Genomic DNA, 21,228 nt, shown 5'->3' on the forward strand with positions numbered 1-21,228 from the left:
TGCCTCCTTGCTAGCGCCTGACTCCCCCTGAAAAAGGCAGCACTGTGTTTTCACATGCTCACTCGCAGCTAGTGTGACTCATGAGGCGGGCAGGCACTCACGCCGTTCAGTTCATACGTGCAGTCACCTCAGTGGCAGTTACCCTACGCGGCACAGTAACGGCACGCAGAAATTACAGCCTGGGCGCACGTGGGACACGCAGCAGCAGAACCGCTTCTGAGCCGCTGGAGCCTGACCCGCGGTGCCACACAACAAATAAAGCAGCGGGTGCGCAGGCCCAAGGCGCAAGCACAGGCTCCAGAACAGAGGCGCTCCTGTCCACAGGCGCGGGAGGAGGCCGGGCGCGGCGGCCGAGCCCCGCTTCGGGGCACCCGCCCACGGCCCGGCCCGGCCCGGCCGCTGCCGCACTTCAAAGGCTCTTTGGTGGCGGCCGCGCCCGGGCCGTGAGGGGAACCGCCCGCGGCGGGGCAGGCGGGCCGCAATGACAGGCTGCGCGGCCCAAAATAGCGCGGCGTGGCGCGGCCCGCCCGGGACGACGGCGGCGGCGGCGCGGCCGTGCCCACAACGGGGCGGTGCGGAGCAGGCCGGGGCCGCCACCGCCGCGCCGCGCCGCGCCAAAGATGGCGGGGGGGGGGGGCGCGGCGCCTGCGCCCGCCGCCGCGCCAAAGCGCGGGCCGCGCTCCCGCGCATGCGCACAGCCGCCCGCCCGGCGCGCAGCGGACAGCGCGCCTGCGCCTGGCGGCGGCGCCTGCGCAGTGCCGAGGGCGGCGCGGCGCAGCGCCTGCGTACTGGCGGCCCGCGGTCCCGACGCAAGATGGCGGCGGTGGGGCGGGCGAGGCGGAGGTGGGGCGGCGGCGGGAAGCGCAGCGGTGCCCGGTGCCTACAGCCCCCGACCTCACGCCCAGGTAAGCGGCGCTCCCGCGCGGCCGGGGGCCCGCCGCCGGCGGAGGTGAGGCGGCAGCGGGCCGGCGGGCGGCTGCTCTCCTGAGGGGAGGCGGCGCGGGCCTGCGGCCGCCATCTTAGAGCGCCGCGGCCGGCCCGGCCCGGCCCGGCCCGCTCCGCTCCGCGGGGCCGTCGCCGCCGCGCCTGCGCGCTGCCGGCGGGCTCCTCCCCTGGCCGTGCGCCGTAACGGCCTCCTGTCTTCACAGCGGCCCCGGCGGGCCAGGCGCGGGACGCCCCGCTATGAGGATGCGGCCCCGGCGCGCCAGCGGCGAGCACGGAGCGACGGCCACGCGTCCCGCCAGGCAGCCCGCCCCCGTAAGTACTCGCCTGCCCGGGCGCGGGGCCGCCCCTCGGGGCCGTGCCCCCGGACTCCTCCCGTCCAGCCTGCAGAGGTGCCGCCGGGCTGGGGATCGTCGCCGCCGCCGCCTCCGCTCCGCACTCGTTCGGCCCCGGCGCCCGTGGCCGCCGGCCGGTGCCGGCCCGCCGCACCCAGAAGCTCCGTCCCGTCGCCGCCTCCGGGAGGGCAGCCGCGGCAGCCGCTGCCCGGCAGCATGCTTTCCCGTGGCTGACAGCCCCCGTGTCCCCGCTGCGCTCCCCGCATGCGTGCGCGCCACCTCGGGAGCCTTGTGCTCTGCCGAGCCCTTGGCTCGCCTAACCAGGCACAGAGACTAGCCCTCGGGAAAGGGAGATGCACTGATGGCATGAGGCACTGGCCTGCTTTCCAGCCTAACGAAGCAGCTTGGCTCTGGAGCAAGGGGGAACTGTGCTGTGTCCCGCGGGGCTGTCACTGCTTTCCTTTGTCTGCATCTGCTGTTGTCTCGTGTAAAATCCTACTTTGAGAAAATGGAAACACATAATGATCCTGTTCGCTGTACTTCTTTATGTCTTTTCCACTTGGCTGTGGCCTCTCTGGTTGTCTGCTGCTCCTAGGTTGTAAGCTCTCTGGGCAGGGACAGTGCTCTACTATGTCTGTTAAGTACTGTATGCATCACTGTGGCATATAAAAACAATACCATAAAATGCTTACTCTCGATCCCTTTCACTGTCTAAGTCCCAATATTGGTGACATACAAGTAGAGTTGCTTCTGTCAGAGGTTCCTGTTAGTTAGCATATTTTTCTTTTCCCAGAGCTTACGAGTACCTGGATTTAATGTTCATCAACATTGATAATGTGATAAAGTTTCTCACTTACTTCCTCCACTTTAGTTTATCCACAAAAGGGAGAAAGCAAAAAACCCACTCTATTTGACAGTTGTTTCAAGCTATCAGTAGTGAAAAACACTGGCAAGTTATTGCACATAGTGTGCCCTGTCCAGCCTAGGAAGTTCTTGATACTTGGCACTCTCTGTAACTTCCTGAAATGCATGTTTGGTTCACTTTGGGAGGTATGGTGCCTTGAGTATATACCAATTCATTATATAATGTTTATATAACGTGTGAGACACATCAGCAACTGCGTGTGTAAATACGTGTTTTTAAGGAGGAGGGATGAAACACTTAAAGGAAAAAAAAAAACCAAGCAGTAACTGTCTTAGGAAATACATAATGAAGTTCATGAGTTGGCACACTAGGACCTCTTGGACTCATGTGGTTTCTCCCATTGAATGACCATAAAGGAGTCTGAATTGCTCCCTTGTTTCTTCAAGGTGGTTAGGCTAACTTTGCTACCTCTGGCAGCTACCTAAAATGATTGTAGAGGTCACAGTGGGGTTAGAGTTCAGGAGAAAGTATGAGTAAACAAATGTTATGCAACATTCTTAGCTGCTGAGGTGATTAAATGTACATGATTGAAGTAATATCGTCTTTGTAGCAGATGCTTTCACCTGTGAGCTTAAATCCTGTCATCTGCCTCATTCTGAACAGAGGCTGTAACTCCAGGTTTCTGCAGTGTTCCACACCTTCCCTTGCTTATCCCTGAGAGAAGGATGGAAAGCAGGCCTCTGAAACATCTTTGAAATGTTAGAAGGACCAAGTATTCCTCAGTACTAGCCCACATCCCACTGATTTCACGGTTGATATTACTGATGACTTAGCTAGCACCTGCTAATTCTTGATCTGACATCTAATTCTTGATTTAACATCTCCTACTGTTCTGCTCTTCTGAAATGGCCAGTGATGTTTCTTATGGACAGGAAGGGGCGCAAAGATGATTAAACCTAGATTAACTTAGTGTGCAATCCAAACCAGAGTTCTAACTTCAATGAAGTACAAGGGAGCTTGCTGTTAGGGCTATTGTGTTACTCAACTGCATTAAAAAACTAAAAAAAAAAAAAAAAAAAGATTGTGCTTTTGCTGCCAAACTTTGTTGTATAGGATGCCTCCAAAGGCCTGAATAGAGCTAAGTAACTGAAATAGGTGGTGATTCTTCAAAAAGCCTTGTTTTCTCCTGAGTTCATTGCCAGTGCAATGAGGGCTGTCAGAGAGGAGTACTCTGTAGTGTTTGACTCAACAGTAGTGTTTCAGTAACTTCCCTTGGGGGGGGCAGAAGGGTGACTAAGAGAGGAAAAGCCTGGCTGTTTTTTCCAGCTGGCAGCAGTTAATGATGATTAAATAGAGCTTTACTGTTTCAACTGACTGTCTTTTGCATAACTGTTGTTATGCTGATGAAAAAGTACTAAGGGCTAAAATAATCTGACTGAGGCATTACAGTTAGCCTGGGACAGACTGAGGAATAAAATCCAGGAGTTCCTGACTCCCTAGTCTGTGGTTCTCCGGATGACAGAAGTTATTATTAGAGGAGCACTGGAGCTATTTTATATAGCAGATTTTTTTAAAAATAAATGCCTTTTTGTTTAGATTACGTGAAGTTACATGCCTGTAAATATTGATTTAAATCACCTCTAAGGGTAACAGATGCAGCTAATATTATGAGTATGGCAGAGGGTGGTACATGTTCAGAATGTATTCTGAGAATTACAGTATTTATGCTCAGTCCTGATGTATGGGATCAAACACTGTCCTCTTAGAGATCTAACTGGAAACTGTATATTTTGAGTGCTGGCCAGCTGATCTCCCTGGTTTCTGCTGTTTAAAGCTCAGCATTTGTCTTAGTTTGTACCTAGGTTAGCAGACAGGTATTTTCAGGACTGTATGTACTGGTCCAAGTCCTGTTTTATCGTCAGAATGAGCTTTTGCTGTTATAGTTGAGTGGGCCAATTCGATCTTGGATTTTTCGTGTTGTAATACAGATTTTGTGTATGTTTTCTCTAGTGCAGTTGCTGAGAAATGGCCAATGAGAATCACGGAAGCCCTGCGGAGGAAGCATCTCTAATGAGTCACTCACCTGGCACCTCCAACCAGAACCAGCCCAGCTCTCCCAAACCTATGCGATTGGTGCAGGATCTCCCAGGTACTGGTTCTGCTTTTGAGAAGGCCCAATATGGAGTTCTGAAGGACTCGGGTAGCAGAGACAGGAAGGCGAAATGGGAGGTCACCAAGCAAATTTAGGAATAATGCATAATTCAGAGTGTGCTGTGATAATAATGGGGACCTGAAAAGGTAGGGCTATTATGCAGAACCAGTCTTGTCCTGACTGTCTTACTATCTTCTCAGATGAGCTGGTACAGGCTGGCTGGGAGAAGTGCTGGAGCAAGCGGGAGAATCGCCCTTACTACTTCAATCGCTTCACTAACCAGTCTCTGTGGGAAATGCCTGTTTTGGGACAGCACGATGTCATTGTAAGTAAACAGCTACTACAAGGGGCTGCACTACTGCTGGGATAATCTGCAGGGGCTGTTGCTGTGCTGTTGTAGACTTGAGATTATGCGTGTGGGAGAGTTTTCTATACTTTCAAATGCTTCTGAATCCAGAGGCTGGCTTGGTTCTGATGAAACATTCCTTATGCAGATGCACATCCAGGTAGTGATGTTGCAGATGTACTGCTGCACTGCTCAAAGAATACTCAACCTGGAGTAGTTTGTTGTATTTGTTTTGCACCATTTTTTTTTTTTTTTAAGAATAAACCTACAGGCAGAAGTCTATAAGAGAAGTCTGTAACTTTCCACAGTTGTCAACATTAATGTCCTTATTTACATCTACTTAGGAGCCTGGGGCAGTGAAATGGAAAGATAAGAGGGCTTATTGCCTTCATTTGGGACTCTACAATGGGAGTTGATGAGCTAATGAGTACCGTGTTTTGGACCCTCTTAGTCAGACCCTCTGGGATTGAATGCAGCTCCTATGCCACTGGAAGGTGGAATGATAGAGACCTCTGTGGAGAGCAAGCAAAGGAAGAGGAGATTCTCTGAGGAAGTTCCACCCAGTGGCAACAGTCTGAAAAAGCCCAAGGTGGGTTTAGTTTTCTGAAACTAATAAGATTAAGGGTGTTGTTCAGACAAAGTTAGAGGACTTGGACCTAATTTTTTGAACTGTGCATGGTCAGGCCATCCTGGCATTACTCAGATTGTGACAACTGACATTTAGAAAATGAAAGAGCAGAATTGGACTCAGCTCCTTCCAAGTTACCATTTCTGTCTTACAGCTTGAAGTGGAGTATGAGAATTGCTAGAGAACAGATAATGACTGAGAAATGTGGTAGCTTGCATGTCCATGTTAACTTATTCCGGTAGCAGGCAAAATATGCTCTAGCAATTCATTGGGTATACTGAGCCATGTCCTGCTAAAGGATTGTTTTGTATGCTGGGCTTGCTTCACGTTTACCTTTCTTTCTGAGGTAGTAATTAATATTTTTCAATCCCAGATTGATGTTCCAGGGAACCCAGCTGTTCAATCAATCCCCAGCTCTCCCAGTATTCCAGGAACCTCTGTTCTGAAGTCATGGTGTGTTTCACCTGAAGATAAACAGCAGGCAGCTCTTCTACGACCAACAGAGTGAGTTGTCTGTCTTCTGTTCCTTTCTTGGTAGTAAATTGGAGACAGCTGGTTTTCCAAAAGTCTTTGAAGAAAAACTTCAAGGATATAATACCTCCCCTACTGTCTCTGCAGGGAGGGTGGGATCCTGACAGTTCAATCTCCTGGCTTATAAACAGCTCAAGGAGACATCTTCAAAAGTGATATTTTATAGTTAGTTAATGATACAGCCATCCTGATGACATTTGCTTCTGCTGTAGAGTATACTGGGACCTGGATATTCAGACAAACGCAGTGATTAAGCAAAGGGCTCCATCTGAAGTGCTGTCTCCACACCCTGAGGTGGAGCTGCTTCGATCCCAACTTATTCTCAAGCTGCGGCAGCATTATCGTGAGCTCTGCCAACAGCGAGAAGGTAAGTTTTTGCTGTCCTCCTCTTATTTGTCATCTCAACTCTACAGTGCTGTGATGTTCTTCCTTCTGGTTTATGTCTGTCTCCTTTCCCTGTGATCGGCTCTTTTTATCATGGTTGTGGTTATACTCTGTGACATTGTTTTAGGTTTGTAGATTCATTAAGCAGACTTCTAGTGTGATGATCCTTATCAGAGCTTCTGGGCATCACTTTAATGCTACCTTATTAATTAGACCCTTTTTCTGTGCTTCTCCAGGGATTGAACCCCCAAGGGAGTCCTTTAATCGCTGGATGTTGGAGCGGAAGGTCGTTGACAAAGGGACAGATCCTCTCTTACCAAGTGACTGCGAGCCAGTAGTTTCTCCCTCCATGTTTAGAGAAATCATGAATGACATTCCTATCAGGTATAGTTCATAGAGAGCACCTTCCTGTGCTTTTTGTTTTGGACCAGTCCAGTGATTTATTTGATGTTCTGTACTTTTGTGTCTTCCTTTCCTTGATGAAGTGGTAGGATTTGTTGATGTGAGACCTGGACTGGACCTCCATTCCCTTATGGCAACTGTGAAATTGATGCATATGAATTTATATTTATTTCAGGTTATCCAGAATCAAGTTCCGTGAGGAAGCCAAGAGACTACTCTTCAAGTATGCTGAGGCTGCAAAACGGCTTATTGAATCCAGGTAGGAGTTTTACAGTTCTGTGGCTGGTAAAAAACAGAAAAAGTTTACAGGAATTTTTAGAAGGGGCTACTAGATCCCATCTTAATCAGCATTGGTCATCTGCTTACTGAATTAATAAAATGTTAGGAATATACTGAAGAAAAACAGTAGTGCTGGAGGCATCTTCTAGTAATAATTTTACAGTAAGATCAAACACTGGGAAGTTGAATGTGTAGGCAGACAAGTGAGAATCTGTGGAATACTGGACATGGAGTGCCTTCTTATGTTGTTTGTCCCTGACATATTACAAGGATGGTTGGGCAGTCAGTGCTATTAAAGGGCAACCAATTTAAAGTGGTATTTTATTATACCATGTTTATTTTTTTTCAAGAGTTCTGCCACAAAACTGAATTGAAGAAGCCTTTTTTAAGCAATACAAAGCTTGTTAACAGAGTAGCTTTCTCACAGTCACAAATTCCTAACAGTGGCTGCATTTGAAAAGGAGAGGCAAGAGCAGAATGGACCATTTCCTTGTTAGATAAATCCTTTATCCGCCTCTCCTGTTGCAGAAAGGACAGCAGCCAGCTACACTGTGTTTCGGAGAGAACATGGCAGTCCCTAGTCACACAATTGTCTGGGAACACTTTCCACAAGAGGCCTGGATGGGAGTGACAGGGTAGGGCCTTGAGGAAGTGTTGGCAGCTGTTTTCCCCCACTAATAGAAAAGTGTTGTGGTGGGATAGAATATATTACCATACAGCTGTAGGTAAAATTTTGCTTCTCCATTGCGTGCAGGAGTGCATCACCAGACAGCAGAAAAGTGGTGAAATGGAATGTAGAGGACACCTTCAGCTGGCTGCGACGGGACCACTCTGCCTCTAAGGAGGACTATATGGTCTGTATCCCTGTTTTTGTGCAGCTGAGTGCAGTGAGTCAAGGAGAAGATGGGGGGCATTTAGGGCCAGAAAAAGCTCCTTCTTAAGAAAGATGTGGTTGCTTTTCTTTATGAAATGGAATTGAAGGCTCTGCATACCTCAAGGGAATCTGGTTGTAGGTTGTGTAAGGGATTTTCTGATTTTGCAGGACCGCCTGGAGCACTTGCGCAAACAGTGTGGGCCCCATGTGTCTGCTGCAGCAAAGGACTCTGTTGAAGGCATCTGCAGTAAGATTTACTACATATCCCTTGAATATGTCAAGCGGATCCGGGAGAAGCATCTTGCCATCCTCAAAGAGAACAATATATCTGGTATGCAGTAAACTCTGAAGAGTCATAGGAATACAGCATGTGACACTACTAAAAAAGGCGATGCACTCTGGCCTGCCCCCATTCAAATAGAGTTGTCTGTTGGGAGGGCTGCTCTGAATCCACAAGGCTGCATTTAGTGGAGTAAGAAATACCCAGTCTGGCACAGTTCTCAGCTGGCAGACTCTCACAGTGCGTTTGCAGTGGGAAGGTCATTTTCCATCAGGTACCATTACTAGCTGTAATATCAAATATCTTAAATGTGTACTTTGTCAGGATTAAGTAGCTTCCTAGGATCGAAAAACACCGAATAGGGCATTAGTTCATTTCCTGTGCTACACTGTCTTGCTGTGCTTCTTCAGGAATTCCTGGAGACAGCACCACTGTTTTTCCTATTGCCAAGCGCTCTGTCCTCCTGATAGTCTCTGCCACATTTCTTCGTCTCTGAGCACCATCTGCATTCCTGTGCATCCTAGTGGATTACTGTGCGCTTTTTCCTCTCCTTGTGGAGAATTCATGTTCCTTGAACTTCTGTGTTCATTCTTCTCAGTTTATATCCATACTTCTGCCTCGACCATTTGTTAGTCCTTTTCTCTTTTGGATCTTTGCTTTTTTCAGACAGCTCCCTCCAGATCCCTGTGTCTACCTTTTGCTTCTTGCTTTTGCTGCCTGTCTTCCCACCCAGCTGTGTCCAAGATTCCTTCTTACTGATCTTCCCTGTGAGCTCTCTTGTTTCTGCTGAAATTGAGGCTAAGATGCTATCTGAGATGGGTAACCACAAGGTGGCAGAAAGAGTCCTTTTTCTCCTGCACTTCATAGTGTGAGAATGTTCATTGTTCATTGAATTTGGTGCAAACAGAAATAACAGCAACTAACACGAAAGCAATTTACCTATCCAGATCATGGCTCAAGATGCTGAAATGGTGCCGTTTACAGGCCTGCTGTATTACAGATAGCGAAATACTGTGAAATGAATCCCTTCTGTGCTCTGGTAGCAGATAATGGAATTAATTTGGGAAATCAGATCTGAACCTAGGTAGCTGCCTACAGAATGTATGAAGAGTGCCACTGTGTTTTTGCAGGGACCGCTCTGCTTTTCAGCCTTAGCCCTATCACTGCATGTTTTGAGATAGAAGGGGAATCTTGCTTGTATTGTTATAGGTTGTATTTTATTATTATTATTATTATTCTCCATAGCTGAGATAGAAGCTCCTGAAGTCCAAGACAGGCTTGTGTATTGTTACCCAGTGAGACTGGCCATACCCTCTCCACCGCTCCCCAGTGTGGAAATGCACATGGAAAACAATGTAGCTTGTGTGCGGTATAAGGGAGAAATGGTGAAAGTGAGCCGGAACTACTTCAGCAAGCTGGTAAGGGCTGACTACCAGTCCTGCATGACTGCATTGTCACAAACTGCTCTTTGATAAGGGATTTTGTTTCTCTTTTTCCTTTGAGACAAGGGACTGTGGAGTGGGATGGAGTACTGACTTGCTGCAGGCTGTTAGATACTGTCCTAATAGCAGCAGAAATCAGGACAACTACTTCCACTTTAGGCAGGGCCTAGCTTCTGCTGGGAATACTTGAGAGGTGTCATGTGTATGCTTTGATACATACTGTGCTACAAGAATGGCCATATCCACAGCAAGGCGAGCCTTGCTGAGAGCCATGCTGAGCTATTACATCCATTCATGCAGGTTAATAGCTTGCAGTTTGCCCACTCAGTAAAAGCAGATGTGCTAGAAGGCCTTCGTGCAGAGCTCTGCCTTCTCCTTTTGTTCATCAGTGTCTCTCCCGATGTCCTAAGTGTTTGTATACTGACTGTGCAATGACTGTCTTATCTTTGTTGATTCTCTTTTTTAATGTCTGGACTTTCTCTTCCAGTGGCTTCTCTATCGGTATAGTTGCATTGATGACTCTGGCTTTGAAAAGTTTCTGCCCAGGGTTTGGTGCCTTCTCCGTCGATACCAGGTACTGGTTTCGTCATGATTGTTATGTATCAGGAAGCTCTAGCAGTATTGGGGAACTAAACTTACTGTCAGTGCTCTGAGAGACCCATGATTCTGGGAGCCTGATGCAAAACAGGGCTTAAACGAGCTTCGTTGTCTGCTCCTGGTGTTTTGAGATGGGATTCCAGTCTGGGGAGCAATTATGATGTTGACAGAAGGCCTCAGTGGGGATAAACTTTTATGAAAGAAACCTTTCACAGTCTGAGGCTGAACCAAAGGTTCATGGGGAGGTATATGTGAAAGTTGGCAGTTGGTTTGTGGGGCGTGATTTGCATGAAGTATCTAAAGAGCATTCTTGGGTACATGCAGGGAACCTACCTGAATTTGAGAAAGGAAGAGGGGGCCCTGCATACCTAGAGGAGTGGGTGCATGGACGTGTGGCCCTGGGTCCGTGTTCAGTGAAGGGAGCAGCAGAAACACAACCGATTGCAGGCATCGCTCACCGGGGTTTGCTCTCTTCAGATGATGTTCGGTGTTGGTCTGTATGAAGGAACTGGCCTGCAGGGGGCACTTCCCGTGCATGTCTTCGAGGCCCTCCACAAGCTCTTTGGAGTGAGTTTTGAATGCTTTGCCTCGCCCCTGAATTGCTATTTTAAACAGTACTGTTCGGCCTTCTTGGATACAGACGGGTATTTTGGATCCAGGGGGTGAGTCTTACGTTACAATGCCCTTGTCATGTATCTGTGTGGGTGCAAGTGTGTGCGCAATGTAAATGGTTCAAGATAGGCTGACGTGTCTGTGAGCTCAGAGGTGGTAGCTAGTTGTGTGATGTCCACTCTGAAGGATATATGCTTTAAGCCTGCTTGAAGGCAATGAGTGGACAGAGATTATCTATGAAACAATCAGGAGTGTGCTATTAGCCTGGTTAGAGGGGGTCTGCTCATTGATGTGATGTGATTTATAGATCTGTTAGTGTTTGCCCTTCTTCTGAAGAAAGAAGGAAATGGCAGGCCCCATACTGCTGGGAATTCAAGCTTTCTGGGAGTACAGCTGTCTTTTCTGAGAATGTGTGTGCTTTTTAAGATGTTACTATTAGAATCCTAGCTTCTCTGATTGGAATCTTTGCCTTTTTCTTCCAGCCCATGCCTGGATTTCTTCCCTATAAGTGGCTCTTTTCAGGCAAATCCTCCATTCTGTGAGGAGCTGATGGATGCCATGGTATCTCATTTTGAGGTATGTTCACTCACCTGTGGTGTTGTTCTGAATGGAGCAGTCAGTCCTCTTCTCTCAACTGCTCCTGCATCCTCAGAATAAGGTTGTAATTTGGTAGGCAAAGGACTGTGATTGCTGCTGAACTGTTGTGGAAGCAGAAATTCATTGTTTTCACAGAACTCATTAGGCAAGTCATTGCTCAGCCCAGGCTAAGATAGTTAATTTTCTTATTGCCTTAGAAACTGCTGGAGAGTTCCAGTGAGCCCCTCTCCTTTATTGTCTTCATCCCTGAATGGAGGGACCCTCCTACACCAGCCCTGACCCGCATGGAACAGAGCAAGTTCAAGCGGCACCAGCTCATCCTGCCAGCCTTTGATCATGAATACCGCAGCGGGTCTCAGCACATCTGCAAAAAGTAGGCCTTTCTCTTGAGTTCTGAGCATACTGGTTCTTCTAGGAATGTGCTTTTGGTGAACTGCACCTTAGAGAGCCTTATGACAGGAATATCCTATGCCAAGTTGAAATCAATGGGAAGTATAGAAAAGACAAGGGAAAATGTAGTCTGTAATCATCCTGGATTTTTAAGACAAGTGTACAGAGTGTTAGGGATTTTTATATTTGTTTAATGACTGCTCAGTATTTTGCTAATTAAAAAGCTTGTAAGTGGTGTATTCCTTGGATACAAGTCCAGTTTGAACTATTTATACCGTGTGGTGCTGTGGTTGTTGTCTGTGTTCTTCTGTCAACTCTAATCTGGTGAGCCACTGCCAATAACAGTTGTTTCCTCGGCTGCCAAATGCCACGATGCCTCACCAGTTCTGTATTGCTTAAGACGAAGTAGAAGCAATGGGCAGTCGGAGGCTTTGTCCTCTGTAGGGCAAGCTGGCTGTTGGTCTCCTGAGAGCAAAAAGTGCTTAAATACTAAGTTCTCCATACCTGGTTCACATTGACCTGAAATGCATTACCTTACTGACTCACCTCGTTTGGAGACAGCAATGTCCCTAGTGCATGTGCTGGTGGAGAGCTGTGCAGCTAGGCAGCATCATTGCTCCTTCTGTAAAACAATGCAAGCTTCTGTTTTTACTGAGTAATGCATGACACACTGCCCTGAGGAAAAGGGACAAAGAATACTTTTCGTAAAAGCTACACACAGGAAGAGATGGGGAGGTAACAGGAAACGTATGTGCAGGTAGTTTTGTGAATCCTTGGCGGGCGGGGCACGAGGAGATGCTGAGTGCTTGTCATTTTCCATTGCAGAGAGGAGATGTACTACAAGGCTGTGCACAACACTGCTGTCCTCTTCCTGCAGAACAGTGCAGGTTTTTCCAAGTGGGAGCCTACCCCAGAACGGCTGCAAGAGCTTGTTGCAGCCTACAAGCATTCAGGCCGGACCCTTAGTTCCTCGAGTTCCTCATCATCATCCTCATCCTCATCCTCCTCCACAGCAGACAAAGAGCGGGAGCTGGGTCGAGAGCAAAGCAGCAGCCGTGAGACTAATCCCAACTAATGTGCAGAGGTGAGAGACAGCAGGGACATGCTGGCAGCCCTGAAGGAGGCTTGCCGGGGCAGGTGGAGAGACTGCTAGCTTTGTAGCACCGGCCTGGGGACTCTCGCAGAGCAGCTCCACAGCACCTGCTTTCCTCTGCAAACTTGCACGCTGCCCCCGCGCAGCAGTGCCGGGAGCGCCCAGCTGCCGGCCGGAGAGGAGGCTGGCTGCTGCCCTCAGCGGAGGGCGGAGAAACCAAACGTAGCAGGACAGGAGGAGCAGGCGGCCCCTTCAACGCGCGAGAGAAAGGGCAGCCGGAGCTGGGACGCGTGCACGGGTGGAAGGACGGACAGGTGGACGGACGGACAGACCGATGGACGGGTGGCAAGCGTGACAAAGTGGCGCATAGCGCCGTGGCTGGAGGGGTCCCGGCAGCTGGCCGAAGCCTCGCGTTGGCAGGAGAAGAGCGGGCAGAGCCTGGGGGCTCCTCTGGCTGGACTGGCACCAGCACAGCTCCGTGTCCATAGTGTAAATAGTTCTGTCCATGGCGAGTGTGCTCCTTGCAGGGTTTGTTTCCATAGCATCCGTGTTTCTTTTCCACATGTACGAGTCCCGTGTTCGCCGACGCTGTTTACCGTATCGGAGAGGAGCGGAGAAGAGGAGCTTCTTTGGTGTGTAAAGACGTCTTTGCAGCTGTTTTGTAGTCGTTGTGGTTTTTATGCGGAGCCTCTGGGCTCTATTTAACCTCCTTGGGTTTTGTTTTGTAAGGATTAATTTAACACCGCTAACCATTTTATTACTTTTATCAAGAAGAGCAAAGTCTATTTTTGATTTCCGTTTCCTAGTTCTTAGGAACATTAAAAACCAGCATACAGCTCCACTTGGTGTCACTGCCTTTCCTTTGCTGCCCACCCAGGGGTTGGTGGTCTCCTCTTGAGCTCTCCTCTGTCTCATTCTGGGTGAATGGTAGAAAATACTTGTTTTGCAAAACTTGTACTGTGAATCTATCTAGTATATTGCTTGAATTATAGAAAACTACAAGATGATAGACTTAGGATGTTTAATATTTTATCCATTCCATTAAGAGTTAAAAGATACAATGACAAACAAGACAAAGAAGCTGGTAATGAAAATACAAGTAGCTTTTCCAGGATGTTTAAAAAATGTAGTAATAAAGTGTCAGGGAAAGCTTATTATTAGCAATTTGTCTGGTTAGAGAAATTTACTAGGCTTTCCTGCAGTCAGTTCCTAACACTTGCCTAAATAGAATCATTGTGACATCCAATCTTGATAAAAGCTGCAAGTACTGTAGAACCTACCATTTGCCTAGATAAATTGTTCTAGCGATTAATTCACTTTGCTCTTCATATGCAGCTGAATTTGTCTTGGTTCAGTTTCCAGCCATTGATCTAATTCTGTCTCTGGCTGTTGGCTTTAGGAATCATTTACTACCAAGAATCTCCTACATACATAGGTGCTGTAATGAGGTGAGAGTGATTCTGGGAGTTCAAATCTCCTGCAGTTCTAAGCTGTGGCTTTTCTGGGCTTTGGGAATTTTCTGGCTTAAACTGTAGAGCTCCTCTCTACCTTTGAATAGATTGACAAGTTTTGTAAAAGTTAGTCCTCTCAATGTTAAGTTTTGCTGTCCAAAGGAAAACAATTCCCGTGAGTTAGCTTTACCTGGAAGTCATATCATCCTGTAGCCTTATGAGACTGAATTCTGTCCGTATAGGTCTTAGCACAGGTCAAACAGATTGTAAAGTTTATTAGTTAAAAAATAGAAGATGAGGAAATACCTTGAATCCTGGCTCAGCATTGTGCATAAGGTTTCTCAAAGTCTGTCCAGACAGTATCACTAGTGTTTCCTTAATCCCATTGCTTCTCTGCAGTAACCCCAACAGGCCAGGCCTAGCCATGCACCTTGGCTACTCACCTGGTCTCAGTATTTTTGCAGCTCTCTAGGGATGCTTTCACAAGAGACCTTGAGATTGTTAAGCGTTAATTACATTCTCAGAACAGTCAGTAACTCCAGCAGCAAAATAAGCCTTTTTTTAAAGCATTTTTCCCCTTTATACATTATTGTGAGCTATGGTAGGTGTTGAAGTGCAGGTGACCAGAGGCACATACTAATGCTGGAAAGTGTCAACAAACTTACTTCTTGGTTTGCCTGTCGCTGAAGAATGAGGACTGCTTTGTTTTGCTCCCTTAGATGATGGGTGATTACCTTGTTAAGTTTATAATTGCCACATAAGTGATGTCATGACCAAGTAACGCCACACTGCTTCTCTCGCTCTCTGAAAATACCTCATTTATTCAGATACAGCAAAAAATGCACTTAGGAATGAAATCACAGGGTTGACCCCTGCTAGTTTTACAGGTGTTGTGACCATGTGATCTGTAGCTCCTTATTTTTAAGTTCCTCAGAGTCACCTGTGAGGCCTTTTGTCCACATCTCTGATACCTCTTGCAGCTTTTTCTTGAATTGAGCAATACTTAGAAGAGGGCAGGTAAGTCCTTTGAAGACCTGTCAGAACAGATCTGGTCTTAAAATGAAAGGAATGTGCTAGGACCCACCCCAGGGGCCTGAGCCCTCAGCCGTAGAGGTAAATGGGGTTCTGGAGGAACAAAGGGTATAAAACAACTGCTTGTAGAGGGGCTGGTTTGGGGCGGAGGGGGCCAAGGGAGCTTTTCAATGGGCCTAGACATCAAGCAGGTTTTTGGCTGCAGGACTGAACTACCCTGTTTCTTGAGCCAGCGGGCAGTGAGACCAGTTGACAGTGAACTGTTACAATTCCTGGAGACCCTTTATCAATGCTGATGCCAAGGTTGGACATGACGCTCCCTACCAAGACCCTCAGCCAGTGAAGTTCCTGAAATGCCTGCAGCTGCACATTGCTGAGATAAGCCTGTAGATAACAGTAAAGCAAAAAGCATGTGACTGAGAGGCTGGGCAGACAAAAGGCTGTGGCAGCAAAGTGTTGGTATGATGGAGGCTTAAGTTATGGGAAGGTCCCAGCTGGGAACAGTAAAGAGGAGGTATGAGCAAGACTGGGGAGGACAAGGTGTAACCTCTGAGTTCCACTGCCAGTTGGACATTGCCTGCTCCCCAGCCCTTCCTATTGCAAAGCCTGGAGTAATTTCTTAAAAATTCTTGCCCACCTTTGAGCTCTTGAACTAAAATTATCTTCACCAAGTGCGGCCTCTGACTCTTACAGAATGTTTCAGCCCAAGTAGTTTGCTCTTGTGAAGACTGAATCTGACAAATAACATTGACTTCCCATAGAACAGCTCATCAGGAATTAGTAATTCTCCGAGCAATTCAGGGTGCATGATACACAAGGCAGAGAGCTCTGTAAAAGCTTGTTTTCTTGTTAACCAGCATAAACAAAGTATCCTTTGCAGCGAGGGGGCCACGAGCAACCAAGATGTGACCATGTCACTGAAGGTAGAGGCTAGAAACCCCTCGTGGGGTTTGGACTTGGTTGGTGAACTCTCGTTTATTCCTGAGACTCCCTTTGCTGTATGGTGTCCAGACTGTTTTCCCAGCAAGTGCTGCTATACGTGACAGGTGGTCATGGCCTCTCTCCTGTTCTGTAATGCAGTGGCGGGGTGTTTGCCCTGTCCTTTTGGAGGGAGAAATTGGTGTTGTCGGGCTTTCTTCAGCCCTGGAAAGCTCGGGAGTTACTGAACTGCTGCTACTGCCCTTCTGGGCTGCCAGAACCACCCTTGCAAGGTCTGTGCCCTGGGGCAGGGGATGACCTGGCACAGCTGGGGAGACCATCAGCGATGGGGAGGGGATGTGACAGGAGGGCTCTGCTGTGCCCGCCCCTGCCCTCCCCAGTGTTTTGGTGCTGTGGCAGCTCAGTGGGGTGTGGGAGCTGGGAGAGGTGGCCAGGCTCATGCGTGCTGACAGAGCTTGGCTTCTTTGCGCCCTGGGGATCCCTGATACTGCAGGTGAAGCTGCTGAGGCTCCAGGAGAGGTGTGCAGACCCTCTCCAGCCCGGGCATTTCACCCCTGAAACTGCTTCCCTTCTCTGCAGCCGTGCAGGAGCTGTCCCTCCCCAGGGCAGGGCTAAGCATGCCTGCCCAGAGAAGGGGAGAGGAGCTGCCCATGCTGCGAGGGCCCTGCAGAGCCTAGCTCTGCTGCAGCCTTCTCCCACGGGCCAAAGGATTGCAGGGCCCCAGGACCACTGTCTGCAGAAGCCTGGGCAGGGGAGGGATGTCCTCAGGGACTGCTCTGGGGCAGAGGAGCAGCAGGACTGTGGTGGAATCACACCTACCTGCCTCTGCGTCCTCCTGCTGCAGCCCTGGGGACCCTGCTGTCCCCGTGCTGTGCCCTGTTAGTCCGGGCAGGCCTGGCCCCGCGCCCGCAGCCCTGCCCAGGCCAGGCTCCACCGGAGCCAAAGCATCCGCCTCCTCTTTCCCGTTGCCAGGCCAACGCCGCGTCGGATGCTCGCAGCCTCAGTGCGTCTGGGCTGGCTCTGCAGCATCGCCGGGCAGCGTGCCCTGCGCCTCTCCATGGGACGCGCAGCCGCCGGTGCCCCGGCTGCCTCCAGCATCTGTCGAGTGCCTGCAGCCCCACGGGCGGGGGCACGGCACGGCCCACCGGGGCTGCGCGGCCAGGCACCGACTGACCGCCTGCAGCGTCCTGCTGAGGAGCCCTGCCGCGGACAGCAGGTACGGGCAGGCATGGGGCAGCAGACGGTGAGCCTCCTCGCCCCGGGCATGTGGGGAGGGAGGGGTGGCTGAAGGGCAGGGGTCCCTCCGCTCCCTCCCTCAGCAGAGCGCGGTTTCTGGAGCCAGGCCCTATCCTGGGGATGCTGGGGAAGGGATGAGGCTGGGGCGCCATCCTGGGCCCCTCCCCGGCAGCCCACAGGTGAGCCGGCCCCCAGCCCCTCTGAGCTGGGGGCAGCGCCAGCCTGGGACCCTGCTGGAAAAGGCCTTTCTCTCTTGCCCAGACCGGCCAGCTGCGGAGGGTGGCATCTCCCGGCACCAGCAGCGCCAGCCCTGTGGTCAGAGGGGGCTGCTGCCTGCACCTGGCTGCCCCCAGCCCCTCTCCACCGGTCTGCTGGGGGCAGCAGCACTGGCAGGGCCCCAGGAACCTGCCCGTGGAGCCGCCGCTCACCAGGACTTCCCTGTCTCCATCCCAGCCCGGCCTCCTCGTGCGAGCCCCGGCGCCTCGTGCCCTGTGCAGACCATGGCCCACAAGGATGGTGAGCCAGAGAGTTCTCAGCCGCTGGTGTTCACAGCGCACGAGCTGGAGTGCAAGATCTGCTACCACCGCTACGATGCCCAAGCCCGCAAGCCCAAGCTGCTCAGCTGCGGCCACCGCGTCTGCACCAAGTGCCTGCGCAGGATGGTGGCTCTGGGGGACGCGTCACCCCGCCGGCTCAGCTGCCCCTTTTGCCGCCAGGAGACCCTGGTGCCCGGTGAGGATGTGCAGCAGCTGCAGGATGACAGCAAGGTCCTGGCTGTGCTGACATACCACGAGCGGGCCAAGAAGCGGGGTGCATCCCTGTCCCCGGAGGTCATCCTCTGCCCCAGTGTGCTGGAGCCCTTCGCAGAGCCCTCACCCAGCTCCGACTGCCTTGTCATCACCATCCTGGAGGTGCCCGAGGACATGGCCCCACCGGAGGGGCTGGGCATGCTGGACATGATCCGGCTGTACCGCCCCGCCAGCCTGGGCACGCTGCCCTGCCACGGCCCCATGCGCAAGTGCCGCTCCTGGACGTGGCAAGCTGTGCCCCACTTCATCCTGGGCATGCTCTGCCTCATCTACTTCAGCTCCCTGCCCTTCGGCATCTACCTCCTGCTCATCGAGCAGCACAGCCTGGGCATCGTGCTCGTCAGCCTCGTGCCCTCCACCCTTCTCCTCTGCATCTTCTACAGCTGCTGCCAGTGCCTGTGCCGCGAGGTCTTCGCCTTCCCCCCGCCCTGAGCTCGCGTGGCCAAGCCCTGCGCCACCTCGGAAAGGCCCCTGGCCCGCGGCTGCCCGTGGACGGGCGCCGTGCAAAGCGGGATGAGCCGCTGGCTGGTGGGCAGGGGATGGTGCTGCGCACCTGCTGGCTGCCCTCGCGGGGGGACGTGCGGCGCAGGGACATGCTGGCAGCCCTGAAGGAGGCTTGCCGGGGCAGGTGGAGAGACTGCTAGCTTTGTAGCACCGGCCTGGGGACTCTCGCAGAGCAGCTCCACAGCACCTGCTTTCCTCTGCAAACTTGCACGCTGCCCCCGCGCAGCAGTGCCGGGAGCGCCCAGCTGCCGGCCGGAGAGGAGGCTGGCTGCTGCCCTCAGCGGAGGGCGGAGAAACCAAACGTAGCAGGACAGGAGGAGCAGGCGGCCCCTTCAACGCGCGAGAGAAAGGGCAGCCGGAGCTGGGACGCGTGCACGGGTGGAAGGACGGACAGGTGGACGGACGGACAGACCGATGGACGGGTGGCAAGCGTGACAAAGTGGCGCATAGCGCCGTGGCTGGAGGGGTCCCGGCAGCTGGCCGAAGCCTCGCGTTGGCAGGAGAAGAGCGGGCAGAGCCTGGGGGCTCCTCTGGCTGGACTGGCACCAGCACAGCTCCGTGTCCATAGTGTAAATAGTTCTGTCCATGGCGAGTGTGCTCCTTGCAGGGTTTGTTTCCATAGCATCCGTGTTTCTTTTCCACATGTACGAGTCCCGTGTTCGCCGACGCTGTTTACCGTATCGGAGAGGAGCGGAGAAGAGGAGCTTCTTTGGTGTGTAAAGACGTCTTTGCAGCTGTTTTGTAGTCGTTGTGGTTTTTATGCGGAGCCTCTGGGCTCTATTTAACCTCCTTGGGTTTTGTTTTGTAAGGATTAATTTAACACCGCTAACCATTTTATTACTTTGCTCTTCTTGATAAAAAGTCTATTTTTGATTTCCAGCATACAGCTCCACCTGGTGTCACTGCCTTTCCTTTGCTGCCCACCCAGGGGCTGGTGGTCCCTCTGCACCCACCCGCACCTGGCTCAGGAGCCCCGGTCCTCGGGGAGGGCGTGCGGCGGGCCGGGGTGGCCAGAGTTGGCAGCAGCAGCAGCCCTGCACTCCGGCCGGCGCGTGCCCAGCCACCTGCCCCGGACACACACGCACACAGAGCCTGGAGACACACAACCATGTTTATTACCCCTGGCCACCCTGCGCGGGGCTGCCCCACACCCCTTCCCTCTACCCCTTGACCGCGGCCCCCGGTGGGCCCCCGCGCTCCGCAGGCGCCGATGCCACCATCTCCGCCAGGCTCCAGATCTTGGGTTTCTGCAGCCGCTTGCCCGGGCCAGGGCTGCACTCGCTGCCCTCCTGCCCGGGGCCGGGGGGCCTGCCCGGCGAGGACCCCTCGCCCTCGCTGTCCTCGCCCTCGGACGGGCCGCGCGATGCCCAGCTCGCCTGGTTCTCCTTTTTGAGGCGCCGGCGGGCATTGGCGAACCAGGTGGAGACCTGGGTGAGGCTCATCCGGCAGAGCACGGCCAGCATCACCTTCTCGCCCTTGCTGGGGTAGGGGTTCCTCGGGTGCCGCGACAGCCAGGCCTTCAGCGCCCCGGTGCTCTCGCGCCCGGCCCCGGCTCTCGCCCGCGCCGGCTCCGGGGCTGCGGGCCGCCGGCAGCACGGTGGGCACAGCCCGGCGCCGGGCAGCAGCGCTGGCGGCAGGTCGTGGGCAGCGGAGACCTGCAGGGCACGGAAAGGGCTGGGAGGTGCCGGGGCAGGATGGCGCCTGGCCGGGGCGCGCGGCTGCTGCGGGCACCGTGGGGACACCGTGGAGGGCTGTGTTTCCCCTTCCCCCCCCAAAAAAAAACCTCGACCATCCTGTGCGCAGTGGAGCAGCCCATGGTGCCACGGCGATGGGGCACCAGGGCGCCGCATGCACCCGGGACCAGCGGCCCCCCGGCCCCTGCCCAACCCGCTGCCCGGCACCCCCAGCCCCTGCTCCAGAGGGAGCCCGGCGCCCCGCTGTGCACGGCATCCTCGCCACTTACCGAGTGCGCCAGGAGGCTCAGCGGGGGCGGCAGCAGGTTGTAGCCGGCCAGCACAGCACAGGGGCAGGGGCAGGGCAGCAGGGCTTGTGGAGGGCCCCACGGCCCCCCAGAGCCCCCCGGCTCATGGCCCGGGTGCCCCTTGCCCTGCAGTGCTGCCATGCTGCTGGGAGAGGAGCCGGGGAGCTGCTCCCAGGGCTTTTATAGCAGTCGGGGGTGGTGGTGGTGGGGGGGAGGATCTGGGGGGATTGACAGCTGATTACTGGTATTAACACCCTGGCAGAGTGGGCACTGCAGCAGCACCATCTCCCTGGTCTGGTTTTGGGTAGGGAGTTGTAGGGCGCTTCCTCTCCCCACCCTCTCATCGCCAGATGCCCCAGGACCCACAGCAGAGCTGCGGCACTGGAGCCAGGCAGAGCTGCAGGGCACCCAGGGACCCCCCCCCCCCCACATACACACCCAGCCCCACGTGCAGTCCGGCCACAGGGACACAGTGCACACAGGGACACCTTGCACCCAGGGGCGTGGTGCGCGTGGGGAACACGGTG

General features: G+C 52.4%; 3 protein-coding genes across 4 annotated transcripts; 2 read left to right on the top strand and 1 right to left on the bottom strand.

Annotated features, from left to right (window-relative positions):
• The first annotated feature begins 804 nt into the window (after positions 1 to 804).
• On the top strand, positions 805 to 13,590 carry PCIF1 (phosphorylated CTD interacting factor 1). Of its 2 annotated transcripts, none has more exons than XM_062589241.1 (17): positions 805 to 905; positions 1,149 to 1,257; positions 4,153 to 4,291; positions 4,495 to 4,619; positions 5,092 to 5,229; positions 5,642 to 5,772; positions 6,012 to 6,166; positions 6,420 to 6,567; positions 6,761 to 6,844; positions 7,619 to 7,718; positions 7,907 to 8,069; positions 9,264 to 9,436; positions 9,948 to 10,034; positions 10,535 to 10,719; positions 11,152 to 11,245; positions 11,464 to 11,639; positions 12,482 to 13,590. In XM_062589241.1, the coding sequence occupies exons 3-17, from the start codon at positions 4,168 to 4,170 to the stop codon at positions 12,729 to 12,731; spliced, it is 2,133 nt and encodes a 710-aa protein (XP_062445225.1). In that variant the 5' UTR covers positions 805 to 905; positions 1,149 to 1,257; positions 4,153 to 4,167; the 3' UTR covers positions 12,732 to 13,590. The 2 variants fall into 2 exon arrangements, with proteins under 2 accessions (XP_062445225.1, XP_062445226.1); XM_062589242.1 differs by having other exon boundaries at positions 4,158 to 4,291.
• A 1,211-nt stretch (positions 13,591 to 14,801) lies between these two features.
• LOC134147912 (E3 ubiquitin-protein ligase RNF182-like) lies at positions 14,802 to 19,457 on the top strand. Its single transcript, XM_062589496.1, has 2 exons — positions 14,802 to 17,387; positions 17,861 to 19,457. Exon 2 carries the CDS (start codon positions 17,908 to 17,910, stop codon positions 18,646 to 18,648), a length of 741 nt encoding a protein of 246 aa, XP_062445480.1. The 5' UTR covers positions 14,802 to 17,387; positions 17,861 to 17,907; the 3' UTR covers positions 18,649 to 19,457.
• Positions 19,458 to 19,880: 423 nt separating this feature from the next.
• LOC134148000 (iroquois-class homeodomain protein IRX-5-like) lies at positions 19,881 to 21,044 on the bottom strand. The gene is made up of 2 exons (XM_062589623.1): positions 20,684 to 21,044; positions 19,881 to 20,375 (listed from the first exon to the last, which is right to left on the bottom strand). Exons 1-2 carry the CDS (start codon positions 20,840 to 20,842, stop codon positions 19,881 to 19,883), a joined length of 654 nt encoding a protein of 217 aa, XP_062445607.1. The 5' UTR covers positions 20,843 to 21,044.
• Between the last annotated feature and the right edge of the window lie 184 nt (positions 21,045 to 21,228).

Source organism: Rhea pennata, chromosome 16 (assembly GCF_028389875.1).
Source record: "Rhea pennata isolate bPtePen1 chromosome 16, bPtePen1.pri, whole genome shotgun sequence".
Classification (NCBI taxonomy): Eukaryota; Metazoa; Chordata; class Aves; order Rheiformes; family Rheidae; genus Rhea; species Rhea pennata.

Coding starts and splice junctions, on each gene's coding strand:
- LOC134148000 (XM_062589623.1), bottom strand. CDS start 20,842: ATGGCAGCACTGCAGGGCAAGGGGCACCCGGGCCATGAGCCGGGGGGC. Junction 20,376..20,683: donor TGAGCCTCCTGGCGCACTCG/GTAAGTGGCGAG, acceptor CGTGCCCTGCAG/GTCTCCGCTGCCCACGACCT.
- LOC134147912 (XM_062589496.1), top strand. CDS start 17,908: ATGGCCCACAAGGATGGTGAGCCAGAGAGTTCTCAGCCGCTGGTGTTC.
- PCIF1 (XM_062589241.1), top strand. CDS start 4,168: ATGGCCAATGAGAATCACGGAAGCCCTGCGGAGGAAGCATCTCTAATG. Junction 5,773..6,011: donor GCTCTTCTACGACCAACAGA/GTGAGTTGTCTG, acceptor CTTCTGCTGTAG/AGTATACTGGGACCTGGATA. Junction 6,167..6,419: donor GCTCTGCCAACAGCGAGAAG/GTAAGTTTTTGC, acceptor GTGCTTCTCCAG/GGATTGAACCCCCAAGGGAG.